At 49.6% G+C, this 23097-nt stretch overlaps 1 protein-coding gene across 7 annotated transcripts in view; it reads left to right on the top strand.

Annotated features, from left to right (window-relative positions):
- The window catches only part of LOC114251819 (dystrophin, isoforms A/C/F/G/H), a 480975-nt gene that overhangs the window by 45689 nt on the left and 412189 nt on the right, over positions 1-23097 (top strand). For 6 of the 7 annotated variants that reach the window (XM_089728894.1, XM_089728893.1, XM_089728897.1 and 3 more), the window contains 14 exons: positions 1186-1590; positions 3828-4487; positions 4905-6017; positions 6209-6439; positions 11683-11937; positions 12029-12157; positions 12265-12612; positions 12711-12821; positions 13380-13531; positions 13861-14017; positions 14083-14358; positions 18788-18895; positions 20054-20230; positions 20531-20702. In XM_089728894.1, coding sequence (XP_089585020.1) covers positions 1186-1590; positions 3828-4487; positions 4905-6017; positions 6209-6439; positions 11683-11937; positions 12029-12157; positions 12265-12612; positions 12711-12821; positions 13380-13531; positions 13861-14017; positions 14083-14358; positions 18788-18895; positions 20054-20230; positions 20531-20702 — 4294 coding nt within the window. The remainder of the gene's footprint in view (positions 1-1185; positions 1591-3827; positions 4488-4904; positions 6018-6208; positions 6440-11682; positions 11938-12028; positions 12158-12264; positions 12613-12710; positions 12822-13379; positions 13532-13860; positions 14018-14082; positions 14359-18787; positions 18896-20053; positions 20231-20530; positions 20703-23097) is intronic. The other variant, XM_089728899.1, reaches the window with a different exon arrangement.

The following is a 23097-nucleotide window of genomic DNA, read 5'->3' as shown; positions in this document are numbered from 1 at the left end:
TTATCTTTTCCATAGCTAATTAAATTCATTGATTTGTCATGTCACTCATTCGATGATGATTGATGCGCGGGAAATTGAATTAAAGAAAATTATATTTTTTCTTTACATATATAATACTAGCTGAATGGCAAACGTTGTATTGCCTTAAATAAGATTTCTAGGGAAATTCTAGTGTAGAAAAAAAAATCTCATTCAACCACATAATACCTCATTATAACAAAATAAAAATCCAGAAACTAAAAATAAAAAAGTTATGTTTGGGGTGGACAACCCTTATCACTTAGGGGTATGAAAAATAGACAGTCTCAGTCTAGTTCTCAGACCTACTCAACATACTATTGATACACAAATAAAACCAAAAAAACATGGCTGATAAAATATATAGTGAGTAAGACAGGAGACCGACTTCGTCCTCATCCCTTTTTTTTTTTTTTTTTTTTTTTTTTTTTTTTTTTTTTTTTTTTTTTTTTAGAATTTATCGTACTATAATTATAATATTTGATTGCCATCTTGCAACCTTGCTGCGGATCTGTGCATAGAATAAAAAAAAAACGAGATGGGAAAATAGGGGTTGATCGTATAAGAGTGAAAAATAAAAGTAATATAGTTTAGTAATAATAATATAGTCATTACAAAATAAAAAAAAATTCTTGCCAAAAATATTAAAGTTTATAATTAACAAATAAAAAATAGGGCTTGATCATAGAGGGATGAAAAATTGAGAGTAACATCAGATTTTTTATTCTAATTCATGACAAAATAAAAATAAAAATGAAATTCTTGCCAAAAAAATTAAAGTTTATAATTAACAAATAAAAAATAAGGGTTGATCGTAGAGGGGTGAAACTTTAGGGTTGTATGTATTTTTGTATGCTGTATCATAAAAAAATAAAAACAAAATTTTTTATCTAAAAAATAAAAATAAAAATTCAGGGGTGGGTCGGAGCGGACCACCCTTAACATTTAGGGGGATGAAAAATAGATGTTGATTGATTTTCAACCCTAACCGATATGCACGTTAAGATTCACGAAAATCGGTCGAGCCGTTTCGGAGGAGTTCAATAACGCACACCGTGACACGAGAATTTTATATATTAGATAATAATTTATTTTACGTCTCGTTCCCTTCTCTTGTTCTTGTCCCCTTGCCCCTCGAGTGCAGTGTAGGATGTGGTCGGTCGGCAGGCGCTGGAGGCGGCGCGGCGGCTGGAGGGCGCGGCGGGCGCGGCGGCGCGCTCCGAGCTGTGCCTGGACCGCGCGCTGCAGTGGCTGCAGCAGCCGCCGGCGCCGCCCCGCCTGCTGGCCGAGCTGCGGGAGCACCGCGAGCGGCTGGCGCACGTGGCGGCGCAGGTGGAGGGGTACCGCGCGGCCGGCAGCGCCGAGGCGGCGGCGCGGCTGGCGGAGCAGCTGGAGCACGTGGCGGCGCGGCTGGCGGCGCTGGAGGCGGCGGAGGCGCGGGGCGGTGCGGTCCCGGGGCGCCTGCACGCCGCCACGAGCCGCCTGGCCGCGCTCACCCGGGACTGCGCCGCCGCGCTGCCGCTGTGTGCCGCCGCGCCCGACGCCGTGCGCCAGCAGCTGCGCACCTGTCTGGTGAGTTCTCGACCCCGCTCCCTACAGCTGTGTGCTTGTAGTAATAACATGCAAATCATAGAACCAGTAACGGATGAATTAAAAGAACACTAAAACACGAACCATCGCAGTGCGCGCAGTACCGGAGGCGCGGCCCGGGAGGGGGAGGATGTACCCCACATAATGAGGAATAAGTAGAAGAACATACGCTATAATTGGGAAAAATCTTAAAGATGTATTGTGTTCATTTAGATTCAGAACCTGCGTTAGAGCCGGCTACAGAATGAGGCCCGGCTGGGGTTATGATACAAACGGGATGGTGCGCCATATGGATTACGTGATTGGATCTCCCCGCGTCGCGTCACGTGCCCTTACCTGTGATTGGTTCCCTGTGTCGTACACGCGCACCGCTGCAGCAAACTACACTTTCGTCCAATTTTATTAACTTAAATATTAGGTGTATTATATATGGTTAAAAAATTAACTATACATTTTTTATCAACTTCATTTATTCTTCCAGGCACCAACTTCTTATGGATAATGTATTTTAGATAAATGTACATTTAGTACCACAAATACATATATAAACTTTTTAGTAAAAGTTTAGGTTATTTGTTTTTTGTCTAGAACATTGAGCAATACTCGTTCAAAAAGATAAGTTAACAAATTCCTTAGAAGTTTCGTAGTTCTTGTCTAAAGTAGCTGTAAGATTTTCTTATAAGCTTATAAATTAGGAATAGGTTTAGGCATATTATTCAAATAATTTCCCGGGCACCAGAGAAATCAATGAAAATCATCTAAAATCTAAAGCTTTATAATATAATTTCATGTATTTCTTCCATATCCGTCGCCACATGGGAAAAACAAATTAGTGGTAAAAACTCGACAACATACCTGTTCTACAAAAAAATGAATCAATCGATAACCTTTTGGAAGTCGGCTATAAATAGGGTTATTTCTGACTATAATACGAGCGAAACTTCGGACAAAACTATCAAAATTTTCAAATTCCAAATTTAACAAAGTTAATTTAATAATAAAAAAGATAATGCCTGAGTGATCCATATAACTTTACCCTATGTTTATTAGTGGTAGGACCTCTTGTGAGTCTGTACGGGTAGGTACCACCGCCCCACCTATTTCTGCCGTGAAGCAGTAATGCGTTTCGGTTTGAAGGGTGGGGCAGCCGTTGTAACTATACTTGAGACCTTAGAACTTATATCGCAAGGTGGGTGGCGCATTTACGTTGTAGATGTCTATGGGCTCCAGTAACCACTTAATACCAGGTGGGCTGTGAGCTCGTCCACCCACCTAAGCAATAAAAATAAATAAAAAACCCTAAGTGTACGATGCGCAGAAAGCCTCCCACTCTTTTGTCGATAGCTCACGACTTGTTCCGATTACTCTAGATTCAAACGTTTTCGATTGACCAATAAATAGGGCTCCGGTAGGAAGCTCCCACATTGTTTGAATTCAATTGAATCTACAATACAATACTTGAACTTCCGGCCTTTCCCATCGCGAGGCGTTCAACTGGTCAATCATGGAACCATTCTTGATTCTCATTGTAGTTTATGCAGTCTATAAAACCTTACATATCAATTCCGGCTTCATTTATTTATAACAAAAGTGATCATACGTTAATGTTAAGTTAATAACCTAAACGGCTACTACTATGCACTTGCTCGTATACATGCACAGTATTAATGTCATGACAACAGTTGACAAGTAAAATATATTGTCCGGTTTAAAGAGCGCGTATGAAGCTGGGTCGGGCTCGCAGCGTCGCGTGCCGCCGCGCGGATTAGTGCACACGCACCGCGCGGACGAGCCCTCTGGATCTATCGATTGTATTTGTGAATTAATTCATCAAATTTAACATTACATACTTATGTAGTCTTCAAACTCCGTTAAATTTATTGGTGTAGATATTTTTGGGGTCGTAGTAAAGGGACAAATGAAATTCAACTGATAATGATGAATAAAATTCTTAGTGTGCATTGAGAATTATTGTTTTTTATCTAATCGTTAATATGTAATGTCCACGCGCATTCGTACGTCCGCGTGTCGCTCGCGTGCTGCCGCCGGGCTGCCGCCAGTCCGGCGCCGGCCGCCCCGCCGCGCGATGTGCTGGGACTGTCTCTACCTGCTCGTAGCGTTGAGCGTCGCTCTGTATAAATGGCTCGTACGTTGAAGAGTAGCAGTTCGAGATGCGTTTAATTTACACGAGTTCTTATCAAATATATTTTTCCATACAGAAATTCTACCGCACCCTGAGCGAGATGAAGTCAGAGGTGGAAACGATTATAAAAACGGGCAGGAAGATGGTCGAGGAGAAGTCCGTCCCCGAGCCCCACGAGTTCTCGAAGAAAATTGATGCCCTGAAGGAACTGTACAACAAGCTCGGCGCGCAGATCACGGAGTCCAAGACCAAGCTGGAGAATGCGCTGCTCACCTCCCGCGAGATCCAGAGCGACCTGCAGGCGCTGGACTCCTGGCTGCGCGGCCCCGACCTGCGCCCGCAGACCCTCGAGCTCGAGATGTCGCGCATGCAGGCCCTCCGCGACAAACTTAACGCCAACTATCGGGAGTTCGCGGCCGACTGCGACCCCGCCTACCTGCAGACCCTCACCCAGCAGGTCGACAGCGTCAACGAGCGCTGGGACCGACTCAAGAAGCGGGGAGACAAGCCGGGAGACCAGCCGGGGGACCAGCCGGAGGACCAGCCTGCGGACCGGCTCGGCGCACTGCAGACGCTCCTGGACGACATCCAGCGGGAACTGGAGACCGCGGACACCATCACGGACGCCAAGCTCTGTCTTCTACAGAACGAGCTCCGAGCCAGAGCCGAGGAAGTGGAGCAGCTCCGCGACCAGTCGCTGGCCGCCCGCTGGGAGGAGCTTCTCGACAAGATCACGGTAAGTGGAATTGTTATATGGCTTGCAACTTCGTGAGGTCCGCTGCACATTTCTTCGTTCATTCAAAACTAATCAGAGACGAGTTCGAGTATTTTTCATTTAAAAAAATATTTAAGTCGCGCCAACAAAAGCCTTGGGAAGGTGCACAACCGGGGTTTGCTTCCAACACCGCTGTCAGCACGCACGCCGCCGGGCGCGGGCACACGTGTAGGTGCCGGCAGTCGGCGGGGGCCGGGGGGGGGGCCGGGGGGGCGGACTCACGCTTGTCGCATCTCATCACCGCGTCGCTTGGGATCATCTCGCAACCATCATCTCATCCACCCTGGGAGGGCCGCCTTCGGACTAACGCTGTAAATATCGTGTGCCGTAACACAATAACCTCCTCCGCCACAGATACAGTTCGGTTTGTGCTTGCAGGCGGGGCCCGCGCCGCCCCCATACGAGAACGTAACCGATACCATAAAGCGCCGGCTGGAGAGCCCCGCCGACGCTCCCGAGGCCGACAAGCCCGAATTTAAAAAGTCTAAAATACCGCTCGCGCTCAAGAGCCCGGCGCCCATTAAAAAAGAGATCAAACAGGGGGGCAGCAGGAGCAGAGGGTCCTCTCTCGAGCGAACGAGGAGAAAGTCGGAGAGTCCGATGTCGGACAGCGTGAGCAGCGCCATGTCCGCGGACTCCATGGACCGTCGCTCCGTGAGCTCGCTGCTGGGGTCGCCGCCCTCCACCCCTGACGCTCCCCACGCTCCTGACACTCTTGACACGCCTACAAAAGACAGCAGTACGTTTAATCTACTTAAGGACAGCGAACTCTTCACTCAGATTTCTAAAAATAAAATAGAACCCAAAGAAGAAACGGCACAGCCGCCCAAAATGAAGTCAACTCCGTGTCACGTGGTCGCGGTTAAAGAACTTGAAATAGTAAAAGCCACGGTCAGCCCCGCGGAGCCCGCGGAGCTCTGCCCGCTCGAGGCCACGGACGCCGTCGTAGAGTTCATTCCGCAGAGCGCGGAGACCGTTGACGTCATATATGACACCGAGAACGAGTCGGAACCAGAAGAGCAGGCCGACCGCCATGCCGTCCATCTCGGTTCCGAACCCAAGACTTTCGTCGTCGAGGTCAAGACGCTTGACCAGAGGATGGAGCCGACCCTCGGTATTCTCAAACGTAAGAAAAGTTGTAACGAAGAAAGCATCAAAACTATGAAAGTGGAAGACGTTCCCGACCTCATACCCAATACGGAGAAAGGGGAACGAGACGGGTACACGAGCACTCCCCCGCCGACACCGCTGGACGAAGAACCCGCTGAGCATCCTCTAGTTTACGAACTCGCCGTCAAGCGGATCGAGGAGCACAAGAATCTTCACCGAGATCAAGTCAACGAGTACTTGATTCTCGACGAGGTGCTGCCCGGCGACCGACCCGCGCCGCCCTCCCGCAGCCACGGGCCCGGCGACCAGCCCGCGCCGCTCGAGACCGCTGACAACCATCCGGAGGAACTAATTTACTCTGAAGTTGAAGACACTGTGCAGGTAATGACCAGCGTGGTAATGAAATTTAAAACACAAGAATAGGTGCATATGTATAGTAAGATTAGGGTGCGACACCACGTATTGATAAGTGGACCCGTGTCCGTCTCGCGATACTAATCGATCGCTGGCACGGTACAGAGTAAGGTACACTTGTAATCTTCAAAGATCCGAATGACTTCTTGAATTTTCAGTCCCGTCTTTCTGCTTCTGAGTTTGGTGACAAGGAGCCGTTGTCCACTTCGACTCCGATCAAACAAGAGGAGAAAAAGAAGCAGGTTCAGGTGGTGGCCATGTCGCCCAAACCGTCGGGAGCGGACCGGGAGCTGCCCAGCCCGCCGCCACAGCTGTCGGTCAAGTCCCACATACCCGTCAGCAAGGAGAGATTGAAGACTGAAAAATATCAAAAGACCGAAGATGTCCAGGTACGTTTCTCGATTTAGCGCTGAATTTTTTTTATTGCCCTTGTAGGTAGACGAGCATACGGCCCACCTGCTGGTGAGTAGTTACCGTCACCTATGGACTTCAGCAATGCCAGGGGCAGAGCCAAGCCGCTGCCTACCGCTTAATATACTCCACAAGCCTCGTTTGAGAAGGACATCTCATAGCGCTCGGGAAACACCGTGGAGAGGAGCTCATTCCATAGCCGGATGGTACGTGGCATAAAGAGCTCTGGAAACGCACTGTGGATGACCGCAGTGGCTCCAGGTAGTATGGATGAACTCTACTCCGGTGGCGGGCGGTGCGTTAAAAACGGAATGACGGTATCATCTTGAACAATTCCTCAGAGCACTCCCCATGGAACATACGGTACAAAATACAGAGGGAACCGAAGTCCCTCCGCAGACCCAGAGGTTCCAAACGATCCGTGAGAATGGGATTATCGACAATCCGAACGGCACTCCTCTGTATGGAGTCAAATGGAAGAAGCTGGTATTTGGGAGCCCCGGCCCAGAGATGGGAGCAGTACTCCACGCGAGGCCGGACTTGCGCTTTATAAAGCAAAAGTCTTTGTCCAGGCGTGAAGTACCGCTTCGCTCTGTTGAGGACTCCCAGCATTTTGGACGCCAACTTGGCTTTGCCTTCCAAATGACTCCGAAACTGAACATCGATACTCTTTGGAATTGCGGCGCCATGACATAGGGGCCCTTCTTTGCAGTGAACGCGCAAACTTGTGTCTTTAACGGGTTGAATTGAACCAAGTAAAATTCACCCCATTCGGAGACTCGCCCCAGAGAGTTCTCCACTTCACAAGTTTTGATCGTCTCTCTTGCACCACGCTCCGAGAGAGACTCTGACGGCCGATATATCGCGCATCCCCCGTGCTGTCATCCGCATAGAGAGCATGTCATTGATATACAGGATAAAAAGCGGGGGGGAGAGCACCGAACCTTGTGGAACGCCTGCGTCAATGGTCATGGTATCCGAACAGTTACCGTCTACAACGACCGTGATGCTCCGCCCATCCAAAAAGGTAGCGATCCACTTGCAGTGCCCCTCGGGGATTCCGTAAGATGGTAGCTTCGACAGAAGTGCCCTATGCCAAATTCTGTCGAAGGCTTTCGCGATATCAAGGCTCACAGCAAGAGCCTCGCCCTTGCTCTCCAAGGCTTCAGCCCACCTGTGCGTAAGGTATACAAGAAGATCGCCAGCTGAGCGACCGTGACGGAAACCGTACTGTCGGTCCCTGATCAGCTGGCGATCTTCAAGATACTTCAAGAGTTGTATATTTATTATTCGCTCCATCGCTTTGGAAAGCAAGGAAGTTATCGCGATAGGCCTATACCTCGAATTCTAATAATCCATTACAGTTCAACTCTACACAAATCTAAAGGAATGGAAAAACGGTGTCATTTCTTTTGTTGTAACTGTCGTGCCCGCCGGCTCCAAGTATCAGTAAATCCTATGGACAAAGAAAGTTTCATAATGTTTTTTTGTTTGATGAATTTATTAACATTTTTGATTTTGTGTTTGATTGAAATAATTTCTACTGACAATGCCTTTGGAAAGTTCATTAAGTTTGGACGCTAACAGCGGCAAGACATGTAACTCAGCTTTTGAAAGGCAACTGCCTTTCAAAAGCTGAGTTCAAAAGCACGCAGGGTGGACTGGGGGCCCTTCCATGCCCTGCGTCAGTCGCTCACGCAACCCGTGGTCGAGCACGTACTGTGCTCCGCGCTTTATTCAGGTATTGTCAGGATTTCGCCTCGAACATCCTACCCCACCCAATCCCACTCTCCAAAAAAAATAAAAAAAAATAATGAAAGTTCGAAAAAGGAAAAGGGTTTTGTCGGCGATTCCCCATTCCACATTTAATGTGGATTTCAGCAATGTAAGGGGTCTACATAGCAACCTCGACGCCGTACACCACCATCTTGAGACGGCGCAGCCTGCCCTCCTTTTTCTGACGGAGACGCAGATATCTGCTCCGGATGATACTTCGTACCTTGAATACCCCGGCTACGTATTGGAGCACAACTTCCTGCGTAAAGCCGGGGTGTGTGTATTCGTCCGGGCTGATGTCTGTTGTCGCCGTCTACGAAGCCTCGAACAACGGGACCTGTCCCTCTTGTGGCTGCGCGTAGATCACGGGGGTCGTACCCGAGTCTACGCGTGCCTGTACAGGTCCCACAGCAGTGATGCAGGTTCAGCTCTGATAGAGCATGTGCAAGAGGGGACTAACCGCGTGCTTGAGCAGTACCCATCTGCGGAGGTGGTGGTTCTTGGAGACTTTAACGTTCACCACCAAGAGTGGTTGGGGTCCAGAACCACTGACCTCCCGGGTCGGGCTGCCTACGATTTCGCCTTGGCCTACGGCCTCTCCCAGCTGGTGACACAGCCCACCCGTGTCCCAGATATTGAGGGGCACGAGCCTTCTCTGTTGGACCTTCTGCTGACCACCGATCCAGCCGGATACAGTGTGGTGGTCGACGCTCCACTTGGATCGTCTGATCACTGCCTTATCCGTGCTGCCACACCACTCTCTCGTCCTGGTCGTCGAACGACGACCAGGTATCGAAGAGTTTGGCAGTATTTGTCAGCAGATTGGGATGGATTGCGTGAGTTTTACGCATCCTACCCATGGGGGCGGTTCTGCTTTTCCTCTGCTGATCCTGACGTCTGTGCGGACCGTCTTAAAGACGTGGTGCTCCAGGGGATGGAATTGTTTATCCCCTCCTCTGAAGTGCCCGTTGGGGGTCGCAGCAGACCCTGGTATAACAATGCCAGCAGGGATGCTGCACACCTCAAGCGGTCCGCATACGTTGCATGGGATGATGCTAGGAGACGTCGGGATCCTAACATCTCAGAGGAAAGGCGGAAATATAACGCCGCTTCCAGGTCCTACAAGAAGGTTATTTCCAGGGCGAAATCGGAGCACGTTGCTAGAATTGGCGAGCGACTGAAGAGCTATCCCTCTGGGAGCCGTGCTTTTTGGTCGCTCGCCAAAGCTGCAGAAGGTAACTTTTGCAGGTCTAGTCTCCCACCACTATGCAAGTCCGATGACAGTCTGGCCCATAGTGCGAAAGAGAAGGCTGACCTTCTGGTCAAACTCTTCGCCTCGAACTCGACTGTGGACGACGGGGGTGCCACACCACCGAACATCCTCCGGTGTGATAGTTCCCTGCCGGAGATCTGCTTTACACAGTGTGCAGTCAGGCGGGAACTCCGACTCCTGGACGTCCATAAGTCGAGCGGGCCAGACGGCATCCCTGCAGTGGTTCTGAAAACGTGCGCCCCTGAGCTGACGCCTGCGCTAACGCGTTTGTATCGCCTCTCTTATTGCACTAACAGGGTTCCGTCTTCATGGAAGACTGCCCACGTCCACCCTATCCCCAAGAAGGGTGACCGGTCGGACCCATCGAGCTATAGGCCTATCGCGATAACTTCCTTGCTTTCCAAGGTGATGGAGCGAATAATTAATATACAACTCCTGAAGTATCTGGAGGATCGCCAGCTGATCAGTGACCGACAGTACGGTTTCCGTCACGGTCGCTCAGCTGGCGATCTTCTTGTATACCTTACTCACAGGTGGGCTGAAGCCTTGGAGAGCAAGGGCGAGGCTCTTGCTGTGAGCCTTGATATCGCGAAGGCCTTCGACAGGGTCTGGCATAGGGCACTTCTGTCGAAGCTACCATCTTACGGAATCCCCGAGGGTCTCTGCAAGTGGATCGCTAGCTTTTTGGATGGGCGGAGCATCACGGTCGTTGTAGATGGTGACTGTTCTGATACCATGACCATTAACGCTGGCGTTCCACAAGGTTCGGTGCTCTCCCCCACGCTTTTCATCCTGTATATCAATGACATGCTGTCTATTGATGGCATGCATTGCTATGCGGATGACAGCACGGGGGATGCGCGATATATCGGCCATCAGAGTCTCTCTCGGAGCGTGGTGCAAGAGAGACGATCAAAACTTGTGTCTGAAGTGGAGAACTCTCTGGGGCGAGTCTCCAAATGGGGTGAATTGAACTTGGTTCAATTCAACCCGTTAAAGACACAAGTTTGCGCGTTCACTGCGAAGAAGGACCCCTTTGTCATGGCGCCGCAATTCCAAGGAGTATCCCTGCAACCTTCCGAGAGTATTGGGATACTTGGGGTCGACATTTCGAGCGATGTCCAGTTTCGGAGTCATTTGGAAGGCAAAGCCAAGTTGGCGTCCAAAATGCTGGGAGTCCTCAACAGAGCGAAGCGGTACTTCACGCCTGGACAAAGGCTTTTGCTTTATAAAGCACAAGTCCGGCCTCGCGTGGAGTACTGCTCCCATCTCTGGGCCGGGGCTCCCAAATACCAGCTTCTTCCATTTGACTCCATACAGAGGAGGGCCGTTCGGATTGTCGATAATCCCGGTCTCACGGATCGTTTGGAACCTCTGGGTCTGCGGAGGGACTTCGGTTCCCTCTGTATTTTGTACCGTATGTTCCATGGGGAGTGCTCTGAGGAATTGTTCGAGATGATACCGGCATCTCGTTTTTACCATCGCACCTCCCGCCACCGGAGTAGAGTTCATCCATACTACCTGGAGCCACTGCGGTCATCTACAGTGCGTTTCCAGAGGTCTTTTTTGCCACGTACCATCCGGCTATGGAATGAGCTCCCCTCCACGGTGTTTCCCGAGCGCTATGACATGTCCTTCTTCAAACGAGGCTTGTGGAGAGTATTAAGCGGTAGGCAGCGGCTTGGCTCTGCCCCTGGCATTGCTGAAGTCCATGGGCGACGGTAACCACTCACCATCAGGTGGGCCGTATGCTCGTCTGCCTACAAGGGCAATAAAAAAAAAAAAAAAAAAAAAACTGAGGTAGCGCAGTCGCATGAAGCGCGCCCGCAGCCGAACTCAACACGTTCGAATTAATCTAACGGGGCGACTTGAACTCCTTAGAGAATACATTAAACAACAGTTTTTCTTATTATAAGAAGAAACCTATAAAAATGTTCAATGTGTGTAAAGTCGACTTATTCTCTTCTGTCAAATACATTTATTTCTGATTAGTTTTTACAATTTATAGTATTTTTCGATTTTATCATTCTAAAGATAAAGCCAAATTATAAAAAAGTAACTAAAGATAAAACCAAATTAAATTAATTGTCGCCGCGGTCGTTCGCACTAAAATTTAGATTCAATATTAATCCCATATTCCTATTGAGGTTTGTATGACGGTACGGTTAACAGTTGACGCCGAGTCCACCGCCGTCGCCGCGCTCGGCTGGGAGTGCGGCGGACGGCTCGGCGGACGGCTCGACCGACGGCTCGACGGACGGCTCGGCGGACAGCTCGGCGGAGAGTGTTTCGGAGGCGGCGGTGCAGGGCTCGCCGGAGCTGGCTCAGTTCTCGGCGGAGGCGCGGGCCGCACTCCGGCGCTGTGACGTCACGCTGCTGACGGTGGCCGGCGTGCACTCCGAGCGAGACCCCGCCAAGAGACTGGAGGTACCCGCTCCCTGACCTGCCTCGACCTGATCGCTCTCTGGAACTTGAATAGTATAGTCAGCTAACAGTTGTCAATTGGTTCCCGGCGCAGATCCTGAAGAACCAGCTGGCGCAGCTGGCCCCCGAGGCGGCGGAGCTCATCTCCCGCGGCGACTCGCTGGTGTTCCGCACGCACCGGGACGACGCGCTGCTGGCCGACTACCTGCAGACGCACTACCAGGTACTGCCGGACACCCGACAACTATAACGCAACTTAACAAACACCTCAAAAATATATAATTTATTAGGGTTTTGCTGTCTCACACCGGGCGTTGTTTTCTGTTTAAGGACAAACTTCGCAACAAGTGGTCCATCGTGATGGCGGAGATAGAAACGAAACGCAACCAAGCCCTGCGGGCCGAGGACGACGTGGCGGAGCTGCACAAGCTGCTGGACGCGCTGCAGGCCTGGCTGCGGGAGCGCGAGGCCCGGCCGGACCCTTGCGACGTGGAGGCGCTGAAGGAGCAGATGTCGGACCGGGAAGCCGACGCGGAACGGCTGCAGGAGCTGTGCCAGGAGCTGAAGGCGGAGCACGTCGGGTACCCGGAGAAGAGCGTGGCGGACGCGCTGGCGGCCTGGCGCCGGGCCCGGGACGAGCACCACGCGGCGCTGCTTCCCAGCGAGCAGAAGAAGCCGGTCAGTTGTCATTCTCGTAGTTGCACTCTTGCAGTGATTCTTCTTTAAAGCTTGAGCTCCTCCGCCCGCGCCGTCGCTTCATCCAGTTCCGTTTCCAGGAGGAGCAGCGCGCCCGCTGTGCGCTGGCCCGCGCCCGCTGCGGCCTGCGCGCGGCGCCGCTGCACGCGCGCCCGTACGACCAGTTCCCGCTGCAGGAGGACGCGCTCGCCGTACGTACGCGCCCGCTTCTAATTGTGATCACATAATGAGCAGCAGAAAGAAAGTGAAACCGTTGCCTCGAAAATTTATAACCGATGTCATGGAGCTCGGGTCACCAGTGTCACGCTCATTAATTAAATAACTGCTCCCGCTTTGAGCTAAACTTAGAGTATTGTTTTGAGGTTATCAATAAATCCATAAAGCTGACATTTGAGTCGTGCAGACTAAATAAAAATACAGGTTAAAGTATCTGTTCCAATAAAGTCAATGATAATTACACATCTAGACGAACCAAAGCTAAACATATAATTAATAATGTTTCTAACAAGAGATTATTTTTCAATAAAAAATCGTAATTTTAAGCAGCTAGCCTGTCTATTATGGTTTATTTAATTGAAAAAAAATTGTCTATGGTCGGACGAAGCTGCAAGGGAATGGGCTTGAGTTTGTCCCGTTAGTTGCCCGTATGTAAAGAGTACGTACTTGTGCCCCGCCGCCCCGCCCTCCCCGGGTGCCGCGGCGGGCGGGGCGGCGGGGCTCCGTGCTCCAACGCGTCTGGTGCTCCACAGCGCGCGCGCGAGCTGCTGGCGGAGGCGGAGCGTGCGGTGGCGTGCGCGGGCGCAGGGGGGGCGGGGGCGGGCGCGGCGCCGGCCCGCACGCACGCGCGGCTGGCGGCCGAGCTGGCCGAGCTGCAGCGCCTCTACAGCGAACGACACGGCAGGTCAGCAGCAGCAGCGCCCGGCCTCACTACAACACGCACAATACCGTGCCGCCGTGGGGGACGGCAGATACCGTCTTATTGACACGATCGTTGTCCCCAGTCAAACCCAATTTCTTTCGATAAATATCTATCCTACTAATTAATTATTATTATTTTAATTATGATACTAGGGTTAACCGACGACCTAGTGACAGGCAGGTCGGACCGGCCTGTGGTCTGCAGTGGGCAGCTATAGGCCGAGGTGCTGATGATGCTATTAATGAAACCAAAACGTTGTACGATAAATTGTATTGACGAGTCCCTTCAGTTGGCGCGGGGTGTGTGCGCAGGTGGAAGTCCTGCCAGGAGACGTGGACGTCGCTGTACCGCTCCCTGGAGAGCGCGTCGAGCTGGCTGGACTCTGCGGAGCGGGCCCTGCGCAGGGCGGACGACCCCGCCACGCCCGACAAGGACGCCAGGCAGATACTGCGGGACCTGGAGAACCAGGTGAGCCCCGGGACACAGCGGCGCAGCTGTTGTGGGCCGGCGCTAGCGAGTGGCTTGTCGCGCAGATGTCGGCGCGCGGCGGGTGCGTGGAGGCGGCGCGGCGCGCGGGGCGGCTGGTGGCGGGCGCGTGCGGGGGCCGGCTGGCGCGCGACGTGCAGGCGCAGCTGGACGCGCTCAACCGGCGCTGGCGCGGGGTGGCGCGCGGGGCGGCGCGGGGCGGGGCGCGGGGCGGGGGGCGCGGCGCGAGGGACCCCGTGCGGCTGGCGCGCGACCTGCTGCACGACACCACCGCCAACCCCTCCGACGCCACCAGCCTCTCCATCCGACTCTCCCTCGTCAAGGTATGTACTGCGCGGTGCGACCCTATCTTACTGTTAGCTGCGATTTTACATCATTGCAAATTTTAATTTTAATTGTAACATTTACATTCGAACCCGGCGACAACTGACAAGCAGACTTACTAAAATGCAACTTTATTAATAATAGACCTATCAAGGAACTTTGGTTTTCTCTGTGTTTTGTACCAAAAATTTTATGAGGAATACGCTAAGAAATAATTTCGAGTAATTTATCATCTCTATTAGTGGTATGACGACTTTTGAGTTTGCACAAGTAGGTACCATCACCGTGCCTATTTTTGTCGTGCAGCAGTAATGCGTTTTGGCTTAAAGAGTGAGGCAGCTGTTGTGCCGACTGTTAAAACTGAGACCTTAGAATTCTTGTCACAAGGTGGAAGGCGGCATTCACGTTATAGATGTCCACGGGCTTCGCTAACCAGATGAACCGCGAGCTTATCCACACACAGTCCAGCAATAAATATAAATAAATCGTACCATTCGTCATCGGAGTAGAGTTTATCCCCTGTACTACCTCACTACCTGGAGCCTCTGCGTTCGTCTACTGCGGGCTTCTAGAGATGCCCCAGGTGACTGATAAATTCCGTAAAATTCTGAATCGAAGTCACCTTGATGCTGGACGCAGCGGGAGGCCGCGTCACTAGCGTTGTAGTTAGGTAACTACTTATTCTGTACGAGGCTTGGGACATGTGAGGGCATCATCGATGGCTAAAAAACACAAGAAAGGACTCGGCACGTACGTGTACGCACAAACCTTCGATAGGCATCGATCCAACCGCAGACTCATCAGAGTAACGAGCGCATTGAGGACCATTTGTAGTTAATACACCGCGCTATCTCTGGCCCCCACTTGAAATCCCTTCAGGTTATTCAATCACGATTCTGCAGGATAGCCGTCGGAGCGCCATGGTTCCTTAGGAACGTGGATCTCCACGATGACCTGGAGCTCGACTCATTTAGTAAGTATCTACAGTCGGCATCGCTGCGCCATTTTGAGAAGGCGGCACGACATGAGAACCCTCTCATCGTAGCCGCTGGAAATTACATACCCGACCCAATAGACCGAATGGTAAACCGTCGACGTCGCCCAAAGCACGTCATTACGGATCCTCCTGATCCATTAACGGTGCTTTTAGGCACCACAAGCACCGGTCACCGTTCTCGTCGAACCCGTCGCTTGCGACGAAGGGCTCGACGAACGAACTAACCCATAGACACAACCCACTGAGTTTCTCGCCGGATCTTCTCAGTGGGTCGCGTTTCCGATCCGGTGGTAGATTCTGCGAAGCACTGCTCTTGCTAGGGTCAGTGTTAGCAACTCTCCGGTTGAGCCCCGCGAGCTCACCTACAAACGTTAGGGCGAAGCTGAAACAGCCTCTCAAGGCTATCAGCATAGGTAGGAAAAAAAAAAAAATCTGGCCTCTGGAGGTCGATATTGCAAATGATACTTTGTCAAGAACACAGCTGCGTCTTTGCGCTCCACAGTGCCTGCGCAAGCGTAACGCACAACCAGATTGTGAAATAAACAGCAAATATTTTGAAATTGTCTAAAGTACTAGATCCCGATCATAGTAGAGTATACAGATATAATATGTACGACGTTACAACGTCCCAGTGCGGTGAGTGAGAGTGTACAATAGCGCACAGCAGACAAATTAATGTTCTGCTTGTAAGGATTCCATGCGTAGACGTCAAGGCTGGCCTGTACAGTCGGGCGATGTTTCATGGTTGTATGCTCCGGGCACCGGCCGAGCAGAACGACCTCACTACGCTTTAATGTTATTGTGAACTTGTTCAATAGAGCCACTTAGTCCACTGAGTTTCTCGCCGGATCTTCTAAGTGGGTCGCGTTTCTGATCCGGTGGTAGATTCTGCGAAGCATTGCTCTTGCTAGATATAAGATAGATATAAGTTCTAAGATCTCAGTATAGTTACAAGGGCTGTCCTACCCTTTAAACCGAAACGCATTACTGCTTCACGGCAGAAATAGGCAGGGTGGTGGTACCCACCCGCGCGGACTCACAAGAGGTCCTACCACCAGTAATTACGCAAATGATCATTCTGGGGGTTTGATTTTTATTACACGATGTTATTCCTTCATCGTGGAAGTCGATCGTGAACATTTGTTAGGTACCTATTTCTATAGAAAAATTGGTACCCGCCTGGGATTCGAACACCGGTGCATCGCTCCACACGAATGCACCGGACGTCTTATCCCTTAGGCCACGACGGCTTTTTAGTAGTAGTTAGTAGTTAGTTAGTAATTACCATCGCGGTTCTTGTACTACAAACTTACAAGGCCTCATTTTTCTTCCGTGCTATCATGACTTGTGATGAATGGACCCCTGCAGGAGCGCACCGTCTCTCCCGGGACTTGTTAGAAAAATGAACGACCATTACCTAAATGTCAAATTTCGAATACGTAAAATGTAGAAGTTATAATTGCTTTGATTTCGTTTGTCGTTGGATCTAAAAGTAAAACATCCAAAAGTCACGTACAGCGTATCATTTGGTATAGATAGATCTATCTATGTACATGCTACCATATTACATGAATTGAAGTTTTTGTGGATTTTCTAAAAATAAATGTTTAATATTGTTCGCGGAGTGAGTCCACTGCGAGTGCGGACTGAGCGCCGCGGCGTCGTGCGTGCTGTGCTGTGCTGTGCTGTGCCGCATCTAACTAAAAGAACTACTAGGACTATGTTGTTGGCTATGTCGGCAGTTCAATATCGAAGGAGTACATGCTTAGTAAAATATAATTGGGTGCAATACGGAAACGAATGCAACGAATTGTCGAGGCTCTAGTCTCCAGCACTTGGAACGTCTTGCGTCTATTTCTGAATCCATGAAAATATTTCTGTCCCATCTCTTGTTTGTACTACGACTCCAGAACGCGACAACGACCGACCGCCCGACACACGAATCTGTGTGTTTTGCCGATTAATATAAAGCCGCTTTTGGTGTAGATATTAATTTAATTTAGTGTTTATAGTCCAGTATATGATATATTGGGTGCGCGGGCTCGGCGAGAGGTCGGTCGTCATTTCCGTGAGTGAGTGTGGCGCGACTGTGGCGCGACTGCGGCTCGGCTCGTGTGATCGTTAATTCGCATTTCTTGATGTTAAGAATTTATTTCCTGAACATTTGCAGAGACTAGTGTATAATTTATTGAAAATAAAACGTAAGTGTGATCGTTACTACAGGTATTGCACATTCGATCAAAATACAAAAACTACAAAAAGCGCGTGTTTCGATAATCTGTGTAATTTCTAGCAAACTGTTTAATAATGTACCTAATTCAATCCGTAAAATTTAACCGTAAGCGTTCGTGAAACCGTGTTCATTTAAAAATGTGATGATCTGCAAGTACTCCCGTCCGCACCGGCCCGCGGACCACACCACGCCGCCCGGTGCCGCCACCCGCGGACGACCACAACAATAGTAGTGTCGCGGCACAGCACAGCGGCAGACGACACTGTTTGTTACGACGTCAATTAAAGAGGGTCAATAACATAAGATCGGCTTAATGCAATATTGGTAGAGTTACACTCCTCACAACGATCAATCTATATATATAAAAATGAATTGCTGTTCGTTAGTCTCGCTAAAACCCGAGAACGGCTGGACCGATTTGGCTAATTTTAGTCTTGAATTATAATATTTGTAGATGTCCAGAGAAGGTTTAAAAAGTGAATAAATATGAAAATGATCGGAATTAAGTAAAACAACAACAAAATTGTTTTTCCTTTGATGTATTATGCTTTACGAAGTCTGCCGGGTCCGCTAGTAGTTTTATAATTTGGGTGTTTGTTATTAAGTAAATCATAATATACCTACGTGATGTTATTTATATATGAAGGAACGTAGAATAGCACTGACACTCTACGTCAATATTTTTATATTTAATGCAGAGTTCGTCTCCCGGGGAGACAATTAAAATTAACACAGCGATCCATAAAATTGTAAATTCTTTATTAAGTAAAACAAATATTAATAGAAGATAGCTTACATCGTTAAGAGCTCGTCGGGGGTATCACTGGCCCAGGCCGAGACCGCGACGAGGGGTGCGTCCACAATGGCGTCGCTTCGTGCTGCGAACTAATACTGGCACAGCTGATTGATGTGCGACCATTGTGTAGCACCTCCCCCCTCCCCGCCCTCCCCGCCGCTCCCCACTGCACCCCGCCGCCTTTACTAGCCTGTCGATGGGCCGATGTTAGTGCCTGCGTAAGAGTGCATACGTACTATTAACTGCATGCTGCAAATGTGCATACGTACCAACGGGCCGTTATCAAAATCATCTGATTTTCATTGATGGTTAAACCTTAGTAGAAACTCTCGTCACCAAGAAAGCCTTTATGCGATCTTCCTGTGGAAGGCGTTATGAGCCTAGGACTGTGTCGCTGTGCAGGCGCGCGAGGAGGAGTTGTCGGCGCTGCTGCAGGAGATGGCGGCGCGGCGCCCGCCCCGCGACCAGCACGGGGAACAATCTGATAACCTCTACAAGGAAGTCGAGAAGGTATGCATTCTATTTTTGAAACGAATTTCCTTATGGGACGATGCGGAGGGGTACCCTAACCGGAAAAAAACGTCCGTAACGTAAGATTTTTATTAGTAATGCACACAGTGTACGACTTAACTTTGTAACAACGGACAAAAAATAACATATTTTTTTATCATTCATTGAGCACGATCTCAGAGCGGTCGTTTGCGTAATACGCTAACTCTTATGCAAACAACCGTGATTGAAGTGTACCACAATAAGTTCGCACGTTACCGAATGACCGTGGGTTGTTGCGAAACCTCAAGTTTTATTTTCTTTATACCTCGAATAGAACTTTTAATTAATATTTTTATAATAAGGAACTTCGTTCCTATCCGTTGTCCCACGACACCACACATCTTTTTTATTGCACTGATACGAACGGGTGAACGCGCTCGCGTCCTACTTCGCGGTAAGTGGTTACCGGAGTCCGTAGACATCTCAAAGTGAATGTTGTTACAATACGCCTTACCACTAGTAGTAATAGTAGTATGTAGTGTTGTGGCCGACTGACTGATCCATCGACGACACTCGCACACACACACACGCACGCACGGAGACTGCAAGCTGCTGCGGTCTTCGAATCGACGTCCAGTGTTTCAGGGCTTCTCTTCGTGTGCTGAATACAGCATCACGGCGCACGACACTCCGTAGCCGTCGATATTTTAGTGTTCTTATCGCAATCATCAACAAATATCCTTTATTTCCTAAAATATTTAATGATTTAGAACACAAAAAACAAGTCCCAAATACGAGTATTTCCTGAACTCGCGAACACTCTCATCACCAACCAGCGGCTGCTGGGCCCGACGCGTGGTGCACTCAGCTCACGCAGCCTGCGGGTGGTGACGTCAGAGTAACGTCTCTGACTCTTGCTATTTTTATATCTTTTTTTGAAACCAATTCCGTATATATGCATCCGTATTTATATAGACAATTGTAAAAGATCTTTCAAATGTATCTCATCATTTTCATTACTACCCTCGGAAGTAAACGATCTTACGGTCTACCCGATTGTAAGTGGTCATTGACGCTCATGGACGTCGGAAATACACAAGCAAGTTGTCTGTGTACTAGTGGACACGTGAGAGCGCTTCGGCAACGTCGCGACAGTAATCCGTTGGTTGCACTCAGACGCAGGCCAGCCTGGGCGCGCACCGCGAGTTCATCACCAGCAAGCTGTCGGCGGTGAGCAAGTACAGCGCGCGGCTGGATGACGTCACGAGCTGGGTGCACGAGACCCGCACGCGCCTCAACATCGCCGCCGACCTGCCGCCGCCGCAGGCCGCCGCCGTGCGCGCCAACGTCGCGGTAACCCTCCCTCCCCTGCCTCACGCCCCACCACCCTATCTCAGCTATATATCTTAAACACTAGGCAATCAAAGGCACGCGGGATATGTGGGACTTGACAGTCTGCAGATTAGGGTTAGTTTTATCCACCGATACTGATCCCAAACATTTTAGTGCTAATTCTAAGAGAATAAGATACATTATATAGTTAGATATGATAATATTTGAGCGTGTCACTACAGAACCCGCTGGCAGTAGTGGCTGCATCTCGAGTGTCCGCCCGTGTATGTATGTTGACGGGTGTGTTGTTGTGTGTGGCAGCGCGCGGTCCAGGAGCGCTCGAGCTGGGTGCGTGACGTGATCGAGAACTACAACAACCTGGAGCGCGAGTGCGTGGCGGCCGCGCACCCCGTGTGTCCGCGCCTGGCGCTGCGCCACCTCGCCCTGCGCGCGCACTGGGACGACCTGCTGCCCGCCGCCCCCAACCCCCCGGGTGAGCGCCCCCCGCCCCCTCGCCTCTATGTTGCTAGCTGCAACTTCACTGCAGTGCGGTCCCGGCGCCTGTCCGTGTCCCAACATTTGCTCAATTGTTTCAAAAATGTACAAACACGATGACATAAATATATATATGTATATATAGTTCGTACAGACAAACTCTCCTACCTTGAATTTTCATGCATTGCGATAAACCTCAACAGTTGAGACATACTCTGGGGCAGTAATGATCGGCGAGCCTGCGCCCTGTGCAGTGCTAGTGTACAGAGATGACAGACTCTAAGAGCTAACCAGAACACTTGGCCCGACTTCTATGATATACATATTCATTATCTATGATCTAGTCAGGACTTTTGAAAGTCCAAACTTCATACGTTTATTTAGAAATGAATATGTCCCTTGTGATGTTCTTTCGGAACAGTTGCCGTGTCGCCATTATCTTTCATTCTTGTTCTGGGTCAATGAGTCCCGTCCGTATTATCGGAGCCATTGGACTCATTCAGAGTTGTCTCCCGGTAGACATCTCTGCCCCTGCCCTGCCCTGCCCCTGCCCTATCCCTTGCGAGCCTCAATTGATGGACGTCCAATTATTGTATATGTATGTATGTATGTACATAAGACCCTTGACGAAGAGGCTCGCTTTCAGTCTAAAACACTAAAATGTCAGTTGGGCGAGTTCCGTAATGTGAAATTTGAATTACCATGTGTCCATTGCCTCCATATGATATTTACAGACATTGTGTGTGGTTGTTGTAAATGTTTGTGATTGTACAATAAATGGATTGCACTAACAGCTTGTTTCATTGACTAACACCGCGGTGCCGTGCTGTGCCGTGCGGTGCGGTGCCGTGCGGTGCTGTGCGGTGCCGTGCTGTGCCGTGCGGTGCCGTGCTGTGCCGTGCGGTGCCGTGCTGTGCCGCGCGGTGCCGCCGCCGCGAGGTCGCGCTACTAAGCTAATTGTTTGTTGCATGGGTGATGGGTTTGCTAACACTAACAGTGCTAGATTTATATAATAGATAATGATAAAATAATGGCCAATAAATACATATTAATCAATTTTCGATTTTCTCTGAGGTAATTATTCTCTGAATTATTAATTCGACATTAAATGTTCTTAAAATACTTAAAAATTGTAAAATTTATTTTCTAAGCTTTTTTATTAATGCTGGACCAAACGTGCGGAACTTAAAGGGGTAGTCTGCTACACCGGCCCCACATGCGTGTGCCACACAAATGCTCTTGACGCCAGCAGCCAACAGGCGGCGTGAGGCGAGGGAGTCTCGAGCGTTGTTTTTAAGACGATTGTAAAACGTATGTGGACGTATCACACAACACGCCCACGCGTCCAGCGGACACAATCATTATAACTAGAAATGTTCAATACCTAGTCATCGACGATGAAGCTAATGAATCAGCAGTGAGCGCGGGCGGCCGGGACACACCGAGCCACTCCAATACGAACTCTCATTACACGATCAACATTTCCACAAACCGCAAAGTGTGTCGGTTCAAGTCCCCAGATCTTGTTTGCTGAAGTCCGAGACAGTGCCCTTGATGTACGCGTTCAGAGGAACACACGTTAAACAAACTTTTCATGAAACTCTCGAGTCAAGCTGTACGTTGTGCACTACGCGCAGCATGAAGACCGACCCCGCGCGGCCGACAGAACTCCAAACGTTACTTTATTCATGATCCACTCAAACCGAGTGAAGATTACAAAAAATATAAGAACTGTTACCAGAAACCTGTGTCCCGAACGTCGAGTGCTGCTCACGGAATTCATAATTTATACTGGTTTTATTACAAATATAAAGTTTGTAACTGAGACCCATTGCTAACTGCAGCAGCTGCTGTTTGTGCCAACTTACTGTTAGTTCACTCTGCCGACTGGTGCAGTAACCGCAGTCAGTGAGAAGGCAATGCGCGGTAATGTGCTCCACATAAATAGATCATTAATGGCAATTGGACATTACATTGTTAATGTTCTACAAAACAAGATGACAACATAAACCGAGACTATGAATTGGCTGGCGTTATTTTCCTTGGTGATTGATCTGCCAATGTGAGAGGCTGCAGAACGATGACTTGCAGATCGAATGTACCATCGACAGTGCCAGGGCCGCTGCCTGCAACACCGTAACTGCGCACGTCCATTTTAAAGCACACGTCGCTTGAAAAGTTCATCAATTTGCCACCAAAAGCTAACAGTTAGATTCAATTGGAAGCTCTGGTTACAATTTATACGAAGTCGAGAAGGAAACTTCGGAAAATATAAATTTCTCAACTTAACTACAAATATATATTAAGACCTCATTAAACTTAGTTCAAAGCGTCGCTTGGTGTATTTAAATAATAATTCATGTGAAAGAATCAGGGCGGTGTCGCGCGTCACT

The sequence above is a fragment of the Bombyx mandarina genome, chromosome 07 (assembly GCF_030267445.1).
Source record: "Bombyx mandarina strain Sakado chromosome 07, ASM3026744v2".
NCBI classification, from domain to species: domain Eukaryota; kingdom Metazoa; phylum Arthropoda; class Insecta; order Lepidoptera; family Bombycidae; genus Bombyx; species Bombyx mandarina.
Note: the sequence above shows the minus strand (reverse complement) of the source record. Positions and strands in the feature narration are given on the sequence as shown.